We start from the raw sequence: 23144 nt of genomic DNA, 5'->3' as shown, positions 1-23144 counted from the left end.
AGTATAGAGAATTTCAGTAAAACAAATACTAAACAGTGTTCATTGCATTTAGCAACTAGGAAGTCTTAATTGACAGTTTAATGGATGCTAGAGGTGTAAGATCTATTTCTGTAAGTTGAGTACTATGTTATTATGCCGATACCTATTTCTAACATGGATTTCCCTCCTTTAACTCTTGAAATGGTCCACTAGAGTGGACCATGAGTTCTTTGGCACAGATTGTGGCTTATTCACTTTTATCACCCCTCCTCCTCCACCACTACTACCACAGATACTCAAAAGAATGTATAAGGGAAGTAATTCATTACTTTCAGGACTCATATTGAGAATGTGATCTTATTTGCTGGGTTTTTCAGTATCATGCAGCCTTGCATTTTTGATATGGCATCCCTCAAGCCTGTTTAATACTTTCTTTCAGAATGATAACAAATACTCTCTCTCCCACTAATAACTCATGTTCTTTCAAGGATCAGTACTTCAATAACAAATGAAACAAATGAAATGGTTAACTGAAACCAGGGGAATGCTTTATAAATTTATTTTCAGTCATCTCTTATATAAGGAGTCATGGGAAGTCTTGGGAAGACCGTGAGCTTTGCCTATAGCATCTGTGCTGGACATAATCTCTCAAAGTACATTTTCTAGTATTGAGAAAGAATTTGACATCTTAATTCCTGTCTAGCAGCTGGTTTTTGACCTTCTGAAATTACTGCCAAGCTTGTAGAATGCTGTCTATTTCAGCATCAAAATCTTCAAACTATCATCCAACCAGAATAGAAATGATTGACTTATTTTACTCCTCATTATGTTTCTGTACAAGTGTTTACAACGGGCAGGACACCCAGAGAAACAGATTTATATGTATTATGTGATATTCAAGAAAAGAAGATTCTTAAGACTAGTCTGAAAGATGCTTCTAATTCATTTGTTTTACCCGATTTGCAGCAACAATTGTACATTGGTTCCCGAGATGGATTAGTTCAGCTCTCCTTGCACAGATGCGACACTTATGGGAAAGCTTGTGCAGACTGTTGTCTTGCCAGAGACCCCTACTGTGCCTGGGATGGAAATGCATGCTCTCGATATGCTCCTACTTCTAAAAGGTAAGAGGCACATTGAGTTAGTATAAAGCCTTCCTTTCTACAAGATGAATATCTCACATTAATGCCTTGTCTTATAGTTTAAGTTAAAGAGAAAATATATACCAAACATGGCCTATGGAAGGAATATTGAAATCAAAATGTTGTTTTATATTTTTACATAAAATTTAATTTTGAAGGAGGATAAAACAGACGCTCTGAAATTCTGAAATATGGAACTTCAAACAATTTTAATAAATTGTTTATTCACTATTTTGGCTTTTTTATAATTGTTCCTTCCCTATTTCTTATTTCTAAATATGCATATACTGATGCCTACTGTTTTGCAAATAATATATAAATATATATGATGGTACAAGCACAGATTGTATAAAACCCACAGTGTAGCCCAGTTACTTGGTATAATTTTGGTTTTACTCTAATAATTATAACTTGGTCAATTTCTGCCACTCATATAATTAAACAACGAACATTTTCCTTGCTGTTTGTAGTTCATTGCTTTATGTGTTCTTAGAAATATTGCTATTTTGAGCCAACAATTCCAAGCTAGGAATTTGTTCTATATACACATGTGCAAAAGTACCACAAAGTTCTATGTTCAAGAATGTTTATTTCAGCATTATTTTTATAGCAAAATAACTGCAAACAATCTGAATGTCCATTGATATGCTTGCCGCTAGCTAAATATATTATATTAATTAGTTTAATGTCAATTATAGTAACATTATTTTCTAAAGTATTCAAAGTATATTTTCCTGTAGGTGAAATGTAAGCAAATGTATTTTTAGGTCTGTTTTCAAACTAACAGGCACATGCTAGTCTCATTACCACATGTACACTTTTTTCTTTTTGGAATTTTATGGATTTCTCAAATTCTGATTTCTAAGAAATTACTGATTGAATGTATAGTGCAATAACAAATATTACTTAAAATTAGAAAACATTTTATATTCCCTGAAATCCATGAATTAAATTGAAATGGGTACATATGATTATTAGAAATTACAAGTTAAAAGTCACCCACATTTTGTTATAGTTTTTGGCCAAGAACATACTCATTATAGTCTTTGGGGAATGCTTTCCTGGAAAGCTGAAAAACAAGAATGCTCATTAGTTGGTAATAAACCTCAGTGTGATGAATTGACCCTGTTCCTTAAGAAGCCAAGATTTAAAAACATTCTTGACCTTTTTTACCTTATACCATCATAATTTTTTCTTCTTGTATTTCCCAAGACTGTATCTCTGATCTTTCAGACATGCCACTGTGATGTTTTCCCTTACCTAACATAATGTCATGTGAGCCAAAAGATGTGTATAATGGATGAATCTTGTCATCTGTTGTCATCTGTTCAGCATTACCCTCAAGGAACACTCTAGATATCACAGAACGTTTATTGGTGATTTTCTGGTCTCTGAAGTGATAAAATAAAATAGCCCAAGCAAATGAAAATATGCTGTAAGGGTGTAAGAACTTGCTTAGATGTAGCAGGGTTTTTTTGTTTGTTTCTTTTTCTTTTTCTTTTTTATAAAATAGTTACTACTTTATTTTAAGGAAAATGTGTGATGTAATACAAAAGCCATTGTTTAATATTATTATTATCATAACTACCAGAAAAACAATTTGAGCTACTCATCAGCAGATAGAAATAACAGGTAGTCTTTTATACCATATTGAACTTATAATTCTATTTCAAGTTACAGTATTTAGTTTGTTGCTTAATTAAATCTATGCAATAATGAATCTTTCCATGACAAGGTGTTTTGTATTTGTGTATATGTTCCTATCCACTGACTGAACTCTTTTATATATTATTATTTCTCGATGACTGACTAAAAAGAGAGTTCCTAAAGAGAGTAACTGGCCGGGCAGCAGTGGCTCATGCCTGTAATCTCAGCACTTTGGGAGGCCAAGGCGGGCAGATCACCTGAGGTCGGGAGTTCGAGACTAGCCTGACCAACATGGAGAAACCCTGGCTCTACTAAAAATACAAAATAATAATAATAATAATAATAATAATAATAATAGCAGGGCGTGGTGACACATGCCTGTAATCCTAGCTACTAGGGAGACTGAGGCAGGAGAATCGCTTGAACCTGGGAGGCGGAGGTTACGGTGAGCTGAGATCGCGCCATTGCACTCCAGCCTGGGCAACAAAAGCAAAACTCTGTCTCAAAAACAAACAAACAAACAAAAAAACAAAAAACAACAAAAAAAAAACAAGAGTAGCTATCCTCATTTTAATTATATAAAACCAGGATTATATTTTTATTTAACCTTTTTTGTTGAATACTTTGTGAAAAATCAGAGAAAAAGAAGCATAGTTAAATAAAATTCATGTCATCTCATTGTCTGAACAGGATTTCTTCTATTAGGACCTCACTACCAGTAGTTTTTTAAATCAATGTTAGATTGATTGGAATATTGACTTGCATTTAAGTTGAGCTGTAAGACAAGCAAAAAACTGCATCTGCTACTGTTGTTAGTGTTAGATGTAGCCTTTCTATATGATGGTAATCATGCTTGAGATTCTAATCAGTGTAATCCCCTTTCCGTAGGAGAGCTAGACGCCAAGACGTAAAATATGGTGACCCAATCACCCAGTGCTGGGACATCGAAGACAGTAAGTACAGCTTCGATATGCTTTTTCTGTGATTTAAAATGCTAAGCCCATTCTTTTGTGTACTTTTATTATATGACTTAAACCATCTATTATCTGGGAATATCTCCATTTTGTGTAATGCACGTGTTCTGGAAGAGCAACAGGAAATTGTATAAATCAACCCCTGTCTATGTGCCTAATAGAATAATCCTTTGTTATATCATTATTTGTTTCATATGTCTTTTAAAATTCCTAAACTGTAGCCTTTGTTTCTTTTTACTACCATATCCATCCTTATAAAGTTTGAAAACTGCTATTAGAGATAAAACAGGATATAACAGAAAACATTTGGACATTTAGAGTAAACTCAAATAGACCTCCCAGAAGTCTGGTAAAAGTGTAGGTCTTATTTTGAAAGAAGTTTTTAGGTAGCCTATACTTTATTTATATTCACCTATCAAATCATATATTCACTTAATCAATAAATATTTATTAAGCGACTTTCATATGCATGTAATTGTCCTGGGTATACTATGTGACTAAGAAACTCCTTAGAGAGCTTATGAATCTTTGAGGAAATGTCATAAGGCACAATTAGTGATAGGGGAGTTTAGTGAAAGAGAGGCTGTATTGTTTAGAAAAATGAATCATAGAATAGAAGGTCTTGAAAGCCTGAAGGAGAAGGCCAGTGTGGGGGAGTAGAGAGGAGGCCTGGTGAGTGATTCTGAAAACAGAGAAAAAAAAAATCGATAAAAGTATGTATTCCAGAGCTTCAGTTACTCTCCACTCTCCAGCTCTACCTTCAGATAGAAAATATGTGCACATACACACCAAACACACACACACACACACACACAAACTGGTAGAGGAAGTGCACATTCATCACAATGTTACTGACCACCCCACCAGAGATGTAAGTAACCCAGATTTCATAATCTATAACCGGTGGTCTGGTAGTGTTTTCTTGATTTAAAAGCAAAACAGTTATTTTTAACTTATAACTTAATTCTTCTGAAAAATAAGCCTTCATCCAGATTAGTATGTTTGGGTTCTTGTTCTAATGTGTAGGTGATTCATTGTGATGTCCATTGGTTTAGTTACCAATCATTACTGTGCGATACATATGCAATTTTCTACACATGCATATGAAATATATCAGGGATGATTATAGGTATTGAGGATATAGCAATGAACAACAAAGAAAACAACAACGGAATCTGTGCACTCACAATACTTATATTCAAGAGTATGTTAGGGGAGAGAGCAGACAATAAATACCAAAACAAGTAAAATAAATGCTATGTCAATGATAAATGTTATGAAGAAACTGACACAAAACATAGTTGCTGCCTAAGGCACTCACAATTTTTGTCTTCACTTTACCATATCCTATTCATGCTATAACCCACTGCACGCAGTCTTTTCTAATCATCATGATCATCACTCTATCCAATCCATTCTTGTGAAGGTCACCGGCAATTTCCTCCTTGCCAAATCCAATGACCAATTTTCAGTTCTCATTTTTACTTAAGCTGTGACTCCCTCCTTTTTGAAACACTTTCTCTTGACTTCCATGCATTTGTGTGCTGGAGCCAGTTCATGTGGCCTCATATAAGTTGGTTGCTTAAAATTTTGAAATTTTGTGAGCTGATTTTAAACCACTGAAAGCTTGAATCAGTCAGACATGTTGGGAGTATTTACACCAGCAAAATCAGCAAGCACTACAAATTAGTTTTTTGGTTGTTTTGTTGTGTTTTCAGAGAAATGATGTTCCAGCATACCTATGTGCCCTTGTACCGTATCCTTCTGGTTTACCTCTTACCTTGCAAACTGTGCCTTCTGAGTGTCCTTAACTTTCCTTTTTGTCCCACCTTTTAAATATTGGAGTGTCCCGAGCCACTTTCCCATTCTCTGTCTACTCACTCTCTAATACTGTCTATTTCAACACTGTCAGAGGCTATTTCCCTCCCAAATTCATAGTCCAATTCTGAACTCACCCTTACATGCCAGACACAGATACTTGTATGCCTACTAAAGAGCTCCACTTGAAGGCCTAATTAGCATCTTAAACTTATTCTGAGAAAGAATTCTTGTTATCTTCTTCAAGACCTATTTGTTCTGCAGACTTTCCTTTATTAACAAATTGCACACCATTCACCCAGCTACTTATGTCAAAAAGCAGCTAGGAGTCACTTTTATAATATTTTCTTTCCTTCCCATCCTATCACCAACCTCTCAATTAGTCCTTCTGGCCCATGGTCAAGCTTTCCTACTTCTCATCACACCCACAAATGCCAGCCTAACTAAGGCCATAGTAGTTCTTCAGTAGCTGCTTCACTGGTCTTTCTGCCTCCACACTTGTGCCACTTCTATCTGTACCCCACTTAGCTGTATACCCCACTTACTAGCCAGAGTCATCTTTTTAAAAACTTCAGTCAGAGCATGTCACTCCCTTACTCAACATTTTTCAATAGCTTCTTAGAACAATTGGTAAAAAAATGGAAAGCTTTCCTATGGCATGTAAGATTATTCTTGACCTGATCTCTAGTATATTCTCTGACCCTCCTTCACATCACTGTTGCTAGATTCACTTAGTAGCTTTCTCTTTTTCAAAAGCACCAATGAGTTGCTGCCTTATGTATGTTTGCATTCATTGTCCTCTGTACCTGAGGAACTCGTTTTTCAGATGTTTATTTAGCTCCATCTTTTTACATCAATTAATCCTATGGTTACATGTTAATTATTCAGAGAGACCTTTCCTGATCATCCCATTTAAAGTACTTTTTTTTTTTTGCCCGTGGTATTTTCTAATCTCCTTTATTGTTTTGTAGCAGATATTACTTCTTTATTCATTTACTTGATTACTTTGTCTATGTCACTAGAATGTAAGTTTCTAGAGGGCAGTGAAATTCATATTCATCCTGTCATATTATTCTAGCACTTAAAATGATGTTAGTGTGTTAGGCACACAATAGCAGTTGTGTAATAGACAAGTAAATAGAGGGATATTCAGATGGATAGCATTTGAGCCATGCCTTCAGGAGAAAGTTAGATTTTATAAAGTAATGAAGAAACAATAATTAAAATCAGAAAGACCTCACATAGATTGGGTAAAGTTTGTGAAAGTGTCTACATGATTCTATTAATTTTATGTTTACTTTATAGGTGCTAGGAGCTATTTCATATTGCTCAGAAAAGTTTTTTTTTTTAATAAAAGTAATTGATACCTGTATAAAACATTGATTGGAATATGAGATGCTAGAGGTGGAGAATCAATTGTGGGAGTTAGAGTAGAGACTGTAAAGATATTTACAAATTAATTGACTTGTCTCTAATCCATCATAAATGTGTGCTGGATTTTATTAGGAAGTCAAGTCTTGAATAATGGGCAAAGATTTTTCTTTTCTTCTTTATTTTCTTTCTTTATTGCTTTTATTGTTAAAAGCTGCAAAACTGCATGGTTATCGATGACATAAAACCAGCAATACATACAGAAAAATAGTTCAACAACATTAAACAGATCAATCTTGCACTTCAATGATAAGCTATATATTTATTATAAAGAGGTATTCTAGGCATTTTACTATAAAAAATTTTTTTGACTGCAATCTGGAGGAAAAAAAATACTCCACTATTATCTTACATGTCATAAGAAGCTATTTTAACTATTTCAAACACTATTGTATATAACTTTTACACATTTAAAATTTAGGTCATGATAGAATAAAACAAGTTGAATATTCCTTATCTGAAATGCCTAGGATCAGAAGGTTTTTGGATTCCATATTTTATCAGATTTTGGAATATTTGCATATACATAATGAAATATCTTGGAATGGGATCCAAATCTGCACACAAAATTTATTTATATTTCATATACACCTGATACACATAGCCTTCAGGTAATTTTGTATAGTATTTTAAATAATATTGTGCATGAAACAAAGTGTGTGTGCATTGTATCATAAGAAAGTAAAGGTGTTATTTTCTTAGCCACCAATGTGGACAATCTGTGGTTGTATGGCATCACCACCATTCCTGACTCTGAATTTAGATGTTACCAATAAGCAATCATCATCTTATGCACACATAAACTGTATGTTGTGTCCTTGCCTTTTGACTGCAACCCATCAAGTAGAATTTTCCACTTGTGGTTCACGTCTGTGCTGAAAACGTTTTGGATTTTGGAGCATTTTGGATTTCAGATTTTTGAATTAAGGATGCAGAACCTTTGTGTATGAGTGTGTGTGTGTGTGTGTGTGTGTGTGTGTGTGTGTGTGTATGTGTATATAATATGCATACATCTATATACATTTAAAAACTTTTAAAATGGAAAACTTAGAATTCAGAAATGAAACAAACGTTGTTGGAAGTAACAATAAATTCATTTTCAGTGAAACTGATGTAGAGATGTCAGACATTATTTTTATTAATTTGAAAAAAGAGTTCAGATAATGAGCTCGCTATCACTTTTCCAGTTGATTTCACCAATTTATCTTTTACTAAATTGACCAATTCTTTGGTCAAGTCAGTCTAATGGCATTTCTCCTGAGCCCTTGCCCCATATCCCAAAAATTAACCTGCATCCTCCCCTACTTTGTTGACAAAATCCTTTTCTCAGGAAAATTGTATCCGTTATTATAAGATGGTGCATATCTTTCTTTTCCATAAGTGGCACCAGTGATCTTTTTGTGCATTAGGAATTTATTAACTGTGAAAATCACAGCTATAATCTGTTGAATTGGTGGAGATAGTTGATTGACTACAGGTTTTAAATGGAATCCACACATTTTGAAGGTTAGATGAGGTTAATTCATAATGGTGTCAGCATGCTTGACTTAATCCTTGCTGGTAAAACACAAGTAAGTTCAAAATAAGTTTCTTGAAAAGAAGCCTAACTAACATATGTGCATTTATGCCATTGCTGATCATTTGTATGCTTAGGTTTAGGATTCACTTGGTCTTTTAAACCTTACTCTAGGTGATGTTCTATAGTGCTAAGTAAGCCAATCTGTAAAATTGAGATATCTGAATATATGATGAGATAGTGCATATTTGGGCTAAGCTGAGCAGCTGTCATTTTTTGTTTGATCAAATTTGAGCTAGAGCTCTTAGATCACACAAGGGACACAGCCTTTGGCTACTCTAGATGGAATGTATTTCAGATGGTGCATTGATTTACGAGAATAAGGTGTCTGAGACACTGTTCTTTTAAGCATCCCAGTAACTATCTCATAGCAAATGTATATTGGGCTAAAATATCCCTCTGTATAAAAAAGCATAAAAATGATAGATTAATACAGATAAGGCCCAGATATTGAGTATTAGTGCATCTGGCTCATGATCATCATCATAGAATTTTGTCAAGCGTAGATCACTATAACTTACTTTTCTGATATCAAAATTTTATGTTATCTGATCAGCTCTGTGGACCAATTCATGATAGAAATTGCCTTTAAATTAAAGCAAACTGCTCCAGAACTATCTACAAAATTGTTTATATTTTATATTAACAAAAAAGTATTAAAGCACTAAAAGATGCAAAAGATTTATTCAGCTCAAAGAAAAAAATCTCAATATATAGAGTTAGATATTATGAACATTATTTTTTAAAATCAAGTGCAAATAGCTAATATATTGATGAAAGAATAAAAGTTACAATACAGGGATAAAATTTTAAAAATCCATCTATTGTGTAATATTTGTCTCAGGTAACAATATTATAACATGAATTTCCTTTCTCTTTAATAATGTATATGATTCTTTCCCTATGGCATCTGTTCTGAATCAGTCTGTTTTCCCATTGCTTTTAAAATCAGGTCAAGGTTAATCTCTTATTCCATGTTTGCTTTCCAGGCATTAGTCATGAAACTGCTGATGAAAAGGTGATTTTTGGCATTGAATTTAACTCAACCTTTCTGGAATGTATACCTAAATCCCAACAAGCAACTATTAAATGGTATATCCAGAGGTCAGGGGATGAGCATCGAGAGGAGGTAAGCTGTTGTCATCAAAGAATACTCACTTTGAGGGAAATAGTGTACGATTGAGAGATGTTCAACTTTTAGTGCTGTATGCTACTTTTATCATTATTTGATTAAAAAAAAAAAACAGGTTTTGCTTACTAACACCAAAAGTAACAAGAGCTTTTAGATAAGAATAGGCCAACTTCACACAAATGTTTTCATAAAATATATTTAAAAGTAGACTGAATTTTTTAAAGACTTTTACATTTTTTTTCCAAATTGCATATTTCATAGATTGCCTATATTTAGGAACAAATCCCTAATAACAAGAACACCATATTTTTCTTCCCACAGTAGCATAGTGACTACATTTTAGTTTGCATTGTGTTTAATTTAGATCATGAAATGAAGCATGTTGAGGTTGTATTAAAACAGAAATATCTGGTCGGGTGCGGTGGCTCATGCCTATAATCCCAGAACTTTTGGAGGCTGAGGCGGGCAGATCATGAGATTAGGAGATCGAGACCATCCTGGCTAATTCGGTGAAATCCTGTCTCTACTTAGAATACAAAAAAATTAGCCAGGCGTGGTGGTGGGCGCCTGTAGTCCCAACTACTGGGGAGGCTGAGGCAGGAGAATGGCATGAACCCACGAGGTGGAGCTTGCAGTGAGCCGAGATCGTGCCACTGTACTCCAGCCTGGGCAACAGAGCAAGACTCCATCTAAAAACAAACAAACAAACAAAACAGAAATATCTATGTTTATCAAATTATATGAGCAAATTAGATAAGTATCCAGACATGTTAAACTAAGGACACTGTAATGAATAATGGAAAAAACACAGGATTCAGAATTATGTATCTTGAGTTGAAACATGGTCCTTAAACCTTTGGTAATGTTCCTGAGCCCCCAATTTTCTAAGTGAACAAAATAAATTCAAAAGTTACTATAATATTAAGTGAAAAAATGCATATGAGAATGTAGAATTTCAATAAAGAGGCTCTCACAACTGTAAAATATGCATGTAAAATTACAGATACCCTATTAATGAGGGTATTTTACATGTGCATCAGGAAACAGTACTAATCATGTGTTTAGAAAATACTAGTTCTACCTTTGGCTTGACTCCTGAGAATTCATGAGCAGATCGTAACTTCTCTAGCACTTAGTTTCTCTCTTATATAAGTAGATCAAATTTCCCTAAAATATCAGCCTTATTGACAAGTCTATAAACATTTAAAATAGTACATGTAATTAAGTCAAATATTAGTACAGAACAGTGGATCTCAACCTCTGGTAATTTTGTTTCCAGAGTACCAACATTGGGCTATGTCTGGAGACATTTTTGAACATCACAGCTGGGTGGGTGGGTGGCCAAGTGGGTGCCCCTGGTGTGTACTGGGTAGAGGTCAGAGATGATACCAAAAATTCTACAATGCACAGTTCCTCACAATAAAAAACTATGTCACTCCAAATGTCAAAGATGCTGAGGTTAAGAAAACTTCAGGTAAAAAAAAATCAAATTTTATCATAAGAAATTGATTTAAAGATATAGTTATACTGTTACATGAAGAGTTTAACATCATTCTCTTCATCTAACAGCTACAAGAATAACTTTTTCTAAGTGTTAACTCTTTACATACTTAATATATAAATAAAAGAATAACTTCATGTTTTGTTAAGTCAAATTTCACCAATAAAACTAGATACATCATCATTCCTGACTTCTATAAGTCCTAAGACTATGGCAGATTCATATTTACACTGCATATTTATTTTAAGGGTTCAATTTTTTACCTTTATATTGAAATATTATTTGATACAGAAATGATTATTTAATTTCAAAATACAAGGCATTTACTAGAAATGTTGAAAGAACGATACTGAAATTTTTTAACTTGCAGATTTTTTTATTATGTTGCAATGTTTTAATCTTAAGTGTCACAAACCAATATTTTGAATTTCATAGCAAATAAAGTTTGATAATTGCTTTTCAGTTAAATATAAGTCTTTAATAAATGGATTTTTCTTCATGGGAAATTTAATCTGATTTTTAAAATTATGTGGTCCTCTGCTTGAGTTCATCTCTCAGCTCTAGATACTTACATTTGCCTGTGGTTGTTTGCATTCACATCTTGCATTTTCTTGAAAATTCTGTGCATTACTTTAATTTACCTTTTAAAAGCATATTATATATTCATAATGGTACCATGCTCCATGAATTTCAATGGAGCAGAAATATTTATTGAATTTTACTTAAAAGTATCTTCACTGTAATATTTCAACTGGTATTTTCATTTATCTTTGTAAATAGAGAGTTTCACATTATCCAGGATATGCAATACTGCTTCCTGAGCTGAGGAAAAGGGCAATATCCAGATTATACTTGAAGCATTTTTCCCAGCAGGATGCCTTCTGCTTCTTACCCATAAGGTCACAGTTTGGAATCTTTCCTCCACTCCAAAACAGCCTGCAGGAGGGACCGTGATCTCCTGTGGCACAGAGGCTGTCACCAGGTTATTCTCTGCCAGGAGGAGAACATTTCCTTACTGAGCTGTTTCACAGTTGGGTGCTGTACGGGAGGTCATGAGTCAGTTATCTGCTGACTTTCTTATAAAACCGTTCTTAAAATTGATGATGTTTATGCTGTAACTAACGAGTCAATTGGCAGTCCCCAAGCTTCTGTTGAACTTTTGGGATCTGAATAAGTAAACGAGGCCGTACTATATTTTCTCTGTTTATGTTAATAATATTTTTAAAACATCTTCAAATATTTGCATTATTCCACTTGTCGATCTTATTTGATTTTTATTCTAAAAGCAATATAAATGATTTTAAAATTATTGTAACACATAAAATAAGTATGAGGCCACTAAGTGTAGATAAGCATAAATAATATTTTGATGTCTATTCCAGCTTTTTTTCCCACTCACCATTGCACTGTGAGCATTTTCCATTATCATTTAATGTCAATACCATGCTTTTTCTGTCTCCCACACATCCCACCCTGATGCCGTAGTTATCCATAGGTATTCCAGGTGTTCTCTCACTAGATCATGTTCCTGCTTGAAATAATAATAATGAACTTTGTTATATCTGAGTCTTTCTCTGCTTTTCTAACTATTTTCTTAGGAAAAAATCTTAGAAGTAAAATAAGTTAAAGACATTTGTTATCTTTGTGGATTTTGATAAACAACACCATATTGCTAATTTCACATAAAAATCACTGTATTAGTGTCTGTTATAAATCCCTGAGGCAAAATTATGGTTCACAATTTAAGAAAATCTTTACCAGTTTAATATGAAAACTGTATTGCCTTAATAGCTACTTCTTTGCATATTAGTGGATGCGAACTGACCTTCTTATGTGTCTTGGTTCTTGGCTTCAGTTGTATTTGGCGAATTGTCTTGCCTGTCATTGCTTACTTTATATGGGCATATTTGTTTAATAACAATTGTAATAAGTCCTTTGTATATTACATATATTAATAATTTAATGTTATACATTTATACATTTATTTTATTTTACATTTCTTTTGTTTCTGACAATTTCTGACTTTCCTACACATTTCGTTTTATACAGGCAAATCTGTTGATTTATGGCTCTGATATTTCACCTGTTATGCTTAAAGACTCCTTCCCCCTGGCCGGGCGTGGTGGCTCAAGCCTGTAATCCCAGTGCTTTGGGAGGCCGAGACGGGCGGATCACGAGGCCAGGAGATCGAGACCATCCTGGCTAACACGGTGAAACCCCGTCTCTACTAAAAAATACAAAAAACTAGCCGGGCGAGGCGGCGGGCGCCTGTAGTCCCAGCTACTCGGGAGGCTGAGGCAGGAGAATGGCGTAAAACCCGGGAGGCGGAGCTTGCAGTGAGCTGAGATCCGGCCACTGCACTCCAGCCTGGGCGACAGAGCGAGACTCCGTCTCAAAAAAAAAAAAAAAAAAGACTCCTTCCCCAATCATATATTTTTTCTAGTTATTTTATGAGTTTTTACATTTATATTTTACATATTATATTTACATGTACTCAAAGATTGTAAATTAATCTAGTAGTTATTTATGTATGTATATATTTGATTTTTCTTTTTAATAATGAGCTCATTGCTCTAGCATCGGTTTAGCAAGTTTTCCTTTTTCTAATGTTTGCTTAAAAATATGAATTATTGGTTTCGTGGTATATTAATAGATGGATCATATACAGTGTCATGTAAGTAAACTCTGATAATTTAAAAACATGTATACAAATGATTCTATTCCAGTTCCTTTTCCTTTCTTCCAAATTAAATAAGAAAAGTTTTCAGTGTATTTTTTAAATACAGAAAAATTTTTGCCACAGTTTTGCAGACATTTATTCTCTCACACAAGCAGCTTTCTTTATTTTTTAATCCTAATTTCCCACTAGTAATATTTTCTGTTAGAGAAAGGGGATATTTTTGAAGCCCTGACCTCTTCCAAGGCATGTGCAGTGCTTTTACTATGGAAGAACTCACAGGTGAATTATCTGTAAAAGAACTACCATTAGACTGCTATTATAAGAGATAAAGTCCCTGACCTTTACCTGCTGCTTAATACTTAAATGTCCTTTGTCCCTTCCATGTTACTCTTCTCATGTTAAATGAATTGCCCTTCACTGGAGATCTACATTTAATAATGCCAGATATATTATCCTTGTTCACATTAGGCAAATGGATAGTCGACCCCAGCTCAAACGTGGTTTTAATTTGTAAAGTTGAGCAGTTTTTACTTATCACTTCTAGAGTGGAGAAAATTCCAAGAGTTTAAATCAATGACCAGAGATTACATTATCTCCTCTTTGAGGAGCTGAATTTTCTAAATTGACTGTGCTGACATTTCACTGTTGAGATACAGTCTGCATAATGCATCCTATTTCAGCAAAGAATGAAAGCATTACAGAGAAAGAGAATGTAAAGGCAAATGTTAATCAACTACTTAGTTTCTGGGTCACAGATTTTTATCTCTAGATTGTAAACATTCTCTGTAAATATATCTATTCAAAATGTCTTTTATTAGAGCTGCCAGTTTACTAAAAACATATTATTGAAATTTTAGCAAGAAAAAAAATTGTTAAATGATCTAATTGACATTAGTTAGATGTAGAAAGCTGAAAATTTATTAAATCAAGTATGATATCTGTAGGTCAAAAACCAGAGAACAAATCCAGCACTCCACAGAAGAAAAGAAAGTTGAAAGATCATGACCGCATAATGGAATGCCAGGTGTTTATGGAATCCTGAGTCCTGTGGGGACAGAATTAGAGGGAAAAAGATGGAAGGGGACCAGACCTCAAAGTACAACAACATAAACAGGATACAAAAGATAATAGCAAAAGCAATGATGAAGCGTTGCACAATATGTGTGAGATCAAGTCATAATTTCTTCCTGTCAGAAGATTAAAGAGAACAATCAAAAGTCCTGGTCAGAGCTGTGACAATCTCTAAAAGCCACATTAAATGTAATTTAAACATTAGCAAGAGTACCAGTTATGTAAAGGAAATCTAGAGATGAACTAGAACTGAAGATATCCACTTTGATTGTCATGCTAATAACCTCAGGCCATTTTCTATTAAAAGAATTACAGTAATAAAGACTTCAAAATATTACCTCTCAAGCAGCATGGCAGTAGTATGTAATGTTGCTAATAATACTTCACATTTTAACCTTCAAAGAGCTTCGCTTTTAATCCCCCAAATACACCATATGCTGCACCACAACTTGATAGATGGGAGACCAATGGGGGAAGATAAATGAGTCATCATAGGAAACAGAGTAGAGACCAGAAGGTTCGGCTATGAAGCTAGTATTTTGAGACCTAAAATGTATTAAATTAAAAAAATATATATACAGTGAAATTATCTAAGGGGAAAAAAATAATTATACATAGTGTATTAAATTTGACATTGTCATTTCTGTTTAAGATTGGCCATTTAGAACTCTCCTAATTCAAATCACATTTATTTTAGGCATGAGACTCCTATGGTTTCTGAGAATGTAAATTAATTCAAAGTTAGTTTGTATTACAATAGCATTTCTAAATGTCTGGGCTTTTAGAATAAATCCATAAGAAAAAGAATACCACATCCAGCTTACCAAATGGGCAACATAAGAGAAACAAACACACAAAGCTCTGATGGTGTGGATTCAGTGCAGAGCGAAGGCAGGCCTGGAGACCATTCAGCCTCATTAACCAGGGATCTGAGCTGTGACCTGCCTTTGGCCTCAAATGGTTCCCCGCCAGCTGCACTTCTCTGGCACAGAGGGTGGCTTGCCATATACTTGTTAGTTAACTGGGCTGGTAGCCAGAGATGTTTCTTTTCCTTTTCTCATATTTCTAGAATTGGGGAGATTTTTTCCTACATATTTTTCACATAAAGATGCAGAGTACAATCCACCCACTGTGAATAAATTTAATTTAACCATCTTTATGCCTCCTTGATTTCCATCATCTAAAAGTCTACAATACAGGGGCAGATGTGTAAACTGGGAAATCTTCCAGACTTCTTTGTAGCTGCTGTTGTTGTTTTTGTTATTCCACTTAATGCTGAGCCACTCAACAATACTCCACATTAAGCAGGGCTCTTTTGTGGTTAAACATGCCTCTAGTTTGACTGAAGATAGGTTCATTATTCACACCATATCATGGGCCAGGCAAGCTTAATGTTAGAATTGTCTTTTAGTAATATTGCTTCAAAGGCTGGAGAGCATCACATTTCAGTGGAAGTTCTTTGTGTTCATTGTGCTTTCTCACACTTGAAATCACATTACCATGTAATAGTATACGAAGGCATGGCAAATATTTCCACAAATGACAGTTGAAAGTATCACGTATACATACAGTATGAAAATTCAATCCACAATAAAGAGGGAAATTCAGCTTTCAATGTTGCTAACCTTCTGACTAGAGTCCTACTCAATTACACCTCTAACTTCCAAAAGACTATACCCATACCTTTGAGTTTGACTTTAAAGACGTCATCATTTACAGCTTTCATATGCTACTCACATAGCTTATTTGGTGATATCTGAAAAATAGTAAATTCCACTTGGAATTATTGTTCTATTCTACATTATAGGTAGTAGCATGGACTGAAGCTCATTCTCTATACAATGATTATAAATGTTGTATTCTTGTTCCACATTTCAGGTGCTAATTTATGATCTTGGTATAGTAATTTGTATATGAAATCTCTGTAAAGAAGGTCACTTGATGGTTTCCAGTTTTTCATTCCTATCTGTAAATTGGGAGAAAAAAATAACTGTATTCCAAAGGCTGTTAGACTTACTAAGATACAAATGTGAAAAATTAAGGATAGAGTTTGGGGGCGATTACTTTAGTTGAATTTTTTTACCCTTTTAAACTATGGCTGACAATATTATGCTTGATGACAGAGACAAAGAGACAGTGAATATGTCTTTTAGGTTCATCTAAGTAAAACTATGTAGCCTGTTTTCATTTGCTCTTAGGTCTCTCTGTTTTTAATTTATTACCTATATTTTTCCAATTCTGCAGTTGAAGCCTGATGAAAGAATCATCAAAACGGAATATGGGCTACTGATTCGAAGTTTGCAGAAGAAGGATTCTGGGATATATTACTGCAAAGCACAGGAGCACACTTTCATCCACACCATAGTGAAGCTGACTTTGAATGTCATTGAGAATGAACAGATGGAAAATACCCAGAGGGCAGAGCATGAGGAGGGGCAGGTCAAGGATCTATTGGCTGAGTCACGGTTGAGATACAAAGACTACATCCAAATCCTTAGCAGCCCAAACTTCAGCCTTGACCAGTACTGCGAACAGATGTGGCACAGGGAGAAGCGGAGACAGCGAAACAAGGGGGGCCCAAAGTGGAAGCACATGCAGGAAATGAAGAAGAAAAGAAATAGAAGACATCACAGAGACCTGGATGAGCTCCCTAGAGCTGTGGCCACGTAGTTTTCTACTTAATTTAAAGAAAAGAATTATTTACCTACAAAAACACTGTCTTCTGTTTTGTATATCCCTTATAATAATTCATAAATGCTTCCCATGGAGTTTTGCTAAGGCACAAGACAATAATCTGATTAAGACAATATGTGGTGAATATAAGAAAGGGCAAAAAAATCATTTGAACAAGTTTTCCAAGAACAAATCTTGTACCAGCAAAGTATAAGAATTATCCTAAAAATAGGGGCTTTACATTTGTAAATGTTCCATGTTTTGAGTTTTGAAATTTATTGTCATGTAAATAATTGAGCTAAGTAAGCACCAAAGTTGATAGTATATAAGGTGCTTTATTCCCTCAAATGTCCATTAAGCATGGAATTTACCATGCAGTTGTGCTACGTTCTTATGAACAGATATATCATTCCTATTGAGAACCAGCTACCTTGTGGTAGAGAATTAGAGGTCAGACACAAATTAAGACTACTTCCATTATCAACAGGAACTTTCCCAGGGAGCCATTCGCTCCTGGAGAATGGTATAGGAATTTGGAGAGGTGCATTATTTCTTTGTGGCCACAGGGGTTAAATTTACTGTACTACAACATTGATTTACTGAAGGGCATTAATGTTTCCCCCAGGATTTCTATTGACTAGTCAGGAGTAACAGGTTCACAGAGACAAGTTGGTGCTTAGTTATGTGTTTTTAGAATATATGCTAAGCTCTACAGGGACAGAATGCCTAATAAATATTTTAATAAGATATGGGAAAATATTTTAATAAAACAAGGAAAACATAATGATGTATAATGCATCCTGATGGAAAGGCATGCAGATGGGATTTGTTAGAAGACAGAAGGAAAGACAGCCATAAATTCTGTCTTTGGGGAAAACTCATATCCCCATGAAAAGGAAGAACAATCACAAATAAAGTGAGAGTAATGGAGCTCTTTTCACTAGAGTATAAGTAGCTGCCAATTTGTAATTCATCTGTTAAAAAAAATCTAGATTATAACAAACTGCTAGCAAAAGTCTGAGGAAAAAATAAATTTTTCTGAAGAATCATAGGAAGGGTAGACATTTTATTTATAACCAATGATATTTCAACATATATTTTCTCTCAAAAATATTTATCATTCTCTGTATATTATTTCTTTTTACTGCCTTTTTTCTTTCCTGTATATTGGATTTTGTGATTATGTTTCAGTGAATAGGAGAAAACAATATATAACACAGAGAATTAAGAAAATGACATTGCTGGGGAGTGGGGATATATATTTGTTGAATAGCAGAACAAGTGTAAAATTTTGACAACGGAAAGGGTTAAATTAACTCTTTGACATCATTTCTTCACACAACTTTTTCGCATTGCTGAGTTAATCTGTTGTAATGGTAGTATTATTGTTTTAGTAATTTAACAATAAATAAGCCTGCCACGTGTAAAAAGAACCAAACTCACAATATTAACATAAACATCTTTCATATTTTGTTAGTACTTTCAAATGTTTTCAATTTGACTTTCCCTCTGACTATGTATGATGTGTTTCCTGTCTGTTTAAGCAGAACTCACCTTTCCTTCTTGTAACACAGAACCCTTACCCTTCCTCGGTTTTGCCTTTTCACGCCCTTTATAGTGTGAAATGAAAAATTAGTCACTTCCTCACATGGAAGGCAGCTTTTCAGAAAACTAAATAACAGACATTGCTCGTTTCTCATGCATTCTACATATCTTGAAAGAAAAGTCTGTGAGAAACCCATGTGATTAGAGGGCAACTTAATGCAAAATCTGTGGCTTTATGTTGAGAGCATTATCTCTCTGTTATATTTATTTTATTTGCATTGGTTACCTATCTCAAAGTAGTCAAACTGGTCAAACTGATATATGAGATTGAGTATTCCCTTTTGATATTATACTGATGAATATTTGTAGGTGTTTCACTGTAAGGAAACCTAAGGAATAATGTTAATAAAAGTGAACCAGAACAAATCACTCATTTAAAAAGTAATTCAGAAGAACTGTGTGGCATGACCAGACTTCTAATTGAATAGCATAACAACAGTGTTTGTAATTATAGATTTGCTTGGACAAAATGTTCCAGGAACTCATAGTGAGCTCAAAGCAATTAAGTGGGAATATTTTTAATTTAAAAAATAATTCAAAATATTTGTGGGTCCGAGAGTAAATATGAATGACTTTGGAAAAATTACATGAAGCTCAAATGTTAGGATTGACTTATGAAAATAAATTTTATTTCTATCCAAATTTGAATGTCCAAACCATTTTTTAATTACTTCTTTCTAATCCTAGTTATTCAAACAAAATTTTGGAAACTTATTTTATGACCACCTCTAATATTCTGGCTGCTTTGGATACAATACTCTTAATTTATGATAATTAGTTAAAATATATTAAAAATATTATAGGTAAAATAAAATTTCACACAAAAAACAACATAGAGGACAAATATTTATGTGTATTTTTAAAGATAAAGAAAATCTAAACTGTGTTTTTTTCTTAGCTTTTTAGTTGTGTAGAACATTTAGAGAGAATATGAATATATTAAATCCACAAACACACTATATACTTCCTTACCACTGACTATGTCATCAAATGTGCCTTAAAATAATGAAAAAGAAAAGTATAATTAATGGTTTCAAATATTCTAAGAAATTGATTCTCTATGGAGGGGATCTTAAAATGCCTGTTTACTCATGTTTTTGAATTTTTCTTGTCTCTAATACTTTTGTCTTTGACTGCCTTGTGTGTTCTTTTCTGAATTTTCTGAATTTCATTTCAGCAATCTATGCTGCTAAATAGAATCCTGCATGTCTGCATTCATTTACATTCAATTTATTGTAAATTTGAAGATTTTATTTAGAAATGAATAGTCTAATTAATTTATGTAGAGTCCTTTTTTCCAAAGAGCTCAAAACACTACATCCAAATTATTGAATAAACACTTTCGGAAACCAACCAAATTACTCAAGAAATGGAAAAGTAGTCATAGAGAAACTTAGTAATTTGCAAAAGGCACAACAGTAGTTGAAGAATTAAAATTCTTAAAGTCTCATCATTCTGTTGGCTAAAATAATGCTCTTTACAATATGCTGGCTACAAAATGATCTTACTCTTGAATTTTGCTTTTGGTTCATATTTTGGTTCTTCATATTCTAGTATGTTTTGTTCCTGCTGAATTTTACAGCCTCAGCTAAACAATAAGTTATCAGTAGTCACTTTTTACTTTTCATTATCAAAATTAAATTTCTAAGAACAGCTTGATATCATTCAACTGTCCACAAAATAATAAAAAGGACATTCATTAAATACTGATTTTCTTAAACTTAAATGTTATATTTCATATTTATTTATATAATGCAAGTGGAAATCAAAACTGAAATAGCCTCCCTTTAGAATGTCACATTTTTCTTCAAAAACATCTTGGAATTGGTTAGCCTTATTGGGAATGGATAATTTAGAAACAAACCAAAAAAAAGAGAAAAAAAGATATTTGAAGTGTTTTTATAGGAGATGTATTTTTATCATCGTAAATGATCACAATTTTAAATAATTCATCTTACAAGTGAGGTAAAGCAAATAAAATCTAAGATTCCCAGATTCCATACATTAGGAGTGCAAAGACAGGATCGTACACATGACTTATACCTCTCATTTAAATATTTTGTAGTATAAAGTATTTATGGGAAGTGTTTGAGATAGATGGTTTTTGGAAAGGTGCAAAATCTGTCAGATGCCATAGTTAATCATGTAATTTAATTCTAGTATTGTGAGTGGTTAGCAATCAATTTTGAATTTATAATTTTGCTATTTTAAAAGAAATGTAGTCTTGTAGATGAAATAATTAAAAATTGTTAAATGTATATTTTGGTTGTATTATAATAAAACATAAACATTAGTGTTCTATGATTATGAAAACCACTGGTTTGTGTGCAAATTTTGTTTTTAAACCCCAAATATGGTAATTTTTTTATGTAAAATGGGACTACAGAAAATATAAGATGCAGTATTTTCAGAAATGTTCAGTAGATGTGTTTTACACTGTAAGTACGCAGTAATTTCATTTATGAAAGAAAAGAATGTGTCCCACCCAATTTGACACAATTATATTGCTAAGCTTTATTGTGATTTAATTTAGGTTTTAGTGGATTGAGATAAATGTTATTACCACAAATAACTACTTATTTTAAATTTCCCAATTGCCATCTGATCATTTGAAAATACTTATCTATATGTTTAGCTGTATTGGAGTATAATTTATTAAAGAGTAAGGTGTGGATTGTCTTTAATTTTGCTTTATAAAAACATTTTTTAAATTTATTTTACAGACATATTTCTTGCCAATTTGGGACACACATGAAGAACATTTAATATTTGCAAATAAATAATATAATGTTCTACAAATATGGTACTCAAATAATATAGAGAGATACTGTGTTGAGAAATGTCAAGTTTTCTGACTTTACTGATAAGCTTGTAAGATTACACTAATAGTCTTTAAAAGAACAAATAATTTTCACACAAAACACTTAAAAATTATTACTTCATTTGGGCTACTAAAAGAATACAATAAACTGGGTGGCTCATAAACCACAGAAATGTATTTCTCACAGTTCTGAAGCCAGAGAAGTTCAAGATCAAGGTACTGGCAGATTCTGTGTCTTGTCAGGGCCACTTTCTGATTCATAGACAATGCCTTCTTGTTTGTCCTCACCTAGTGGAAGGGGTGAATGAGCTCTCCTTGGCCTATTTTACACAGGCAATAATCCCACTCATCAGGGTTCCACTCTCATGACCTAATCACCTTCCAAAGGCCTCATTTTCTGACACCATCACCTTGGGCGGGGGGGTTAGGATTTTCATGTATAAATTGAGGAAAGAGGGAACACAAAAATTCAGACCATAGCAGAGCTGTTAGGTACTAGATCACGTCCAAGCTTTTACTGTAGATGAAATACAAGATTAATAATTGAGAAAATTTCAGGTATATTTGTTGGAATACATAAAGACACTTAAGTAATTCCCAAGACAGAAGAAAGAAGAATGTATTAGTTTAGTTGAGAATGGAAAGCATGTAAAAGACCACACAACTTGCTGTCTTTATTAACATGGCTTTACTAGTCAAAAAACCTCTTGCCCAAAGAAGATGAAGTTGAAAATACCTTTATTGTTTGTTTCAAAAGCTCGTATACTTTTACGTTACATATATGTTGGCATAAACACTCACCTTGGAGAGTGATTTGGCAATATCCAATGAAGTTGGATTTTAGTGGATTGAGATTAATGTTATGACCACAAGTAACTACTTCTTTTAAAGTTTCCGGCCAGGCGCGGCGGCTCATGCCTGTAATTGCAGCGCTTTGGAAGGCCGAGGCCGGTGGATCATGATGTGAGGAGATTGAGACCATCCTGGCAAACACGGTGAAACCCTGTCTCTACTAAAAATACAAAAAAATTGGCCTGGTGTGGTGGCGGGCGCCTGGAGTCTCAGCAACTCGGGAGGCTGAGGCAGGAGAATGG

At 33.8% G+C, this 23144-nt stretch overlaps 1 protein-coding gene across 3 annotated transcripts in view; it reads left to right on the top strand.

Annotated features, from left to right (window-relative positions):
• The window catches only part of LOC105475424 (semaphorin 3D), a 195646-nt gene extending 173745 nt beyond the window's left edge, over positions 1-21901 (top strand). For all 3 annotated transcript variants that reach the window (XM_011730635.3, XM_011730636.3, XM_011730637.3), the window contains 4 exons: positions 946-1103; positions 3657-3721; positions 9557-9696; positions 17196-21901. In XM_011730635.3, the coding sequence (XP_011728937.2) occupies positions 946-1103; positions 3657-3721; positions 9557-9696; positions 17196-17621 (789 nt within the window). In that variant the 3' untranslated portion in view covers positions 17622-21901. The remainder of the gene's footprint in view (positions 1-945; positions 1104-3656; positions 3722-9556; positions 9697-17195) is intronic.
• The last annotated feature ends 1243 nt before the right edge of the window (positions 21902-23144 follow it).

Source organism: Macaca nemestrina, chromosome 4 (assembly GCF_043159975.1).
Source record: "Macaca nemestrina isolate mMacNem1 chromosome 4, mMacNem.hap1, whole genome shotgun sequence".
NCBI classification, from domain to species: domain Eukaryota; kingdom Metazoa; phylum Chordata; class Mammalia; order Primates; family Cercopithecidae; genus Macaca; species Macaca nemestrina.
This window is presented reverse-complemented; position numbering and strand designations above follow the sequence as displayed.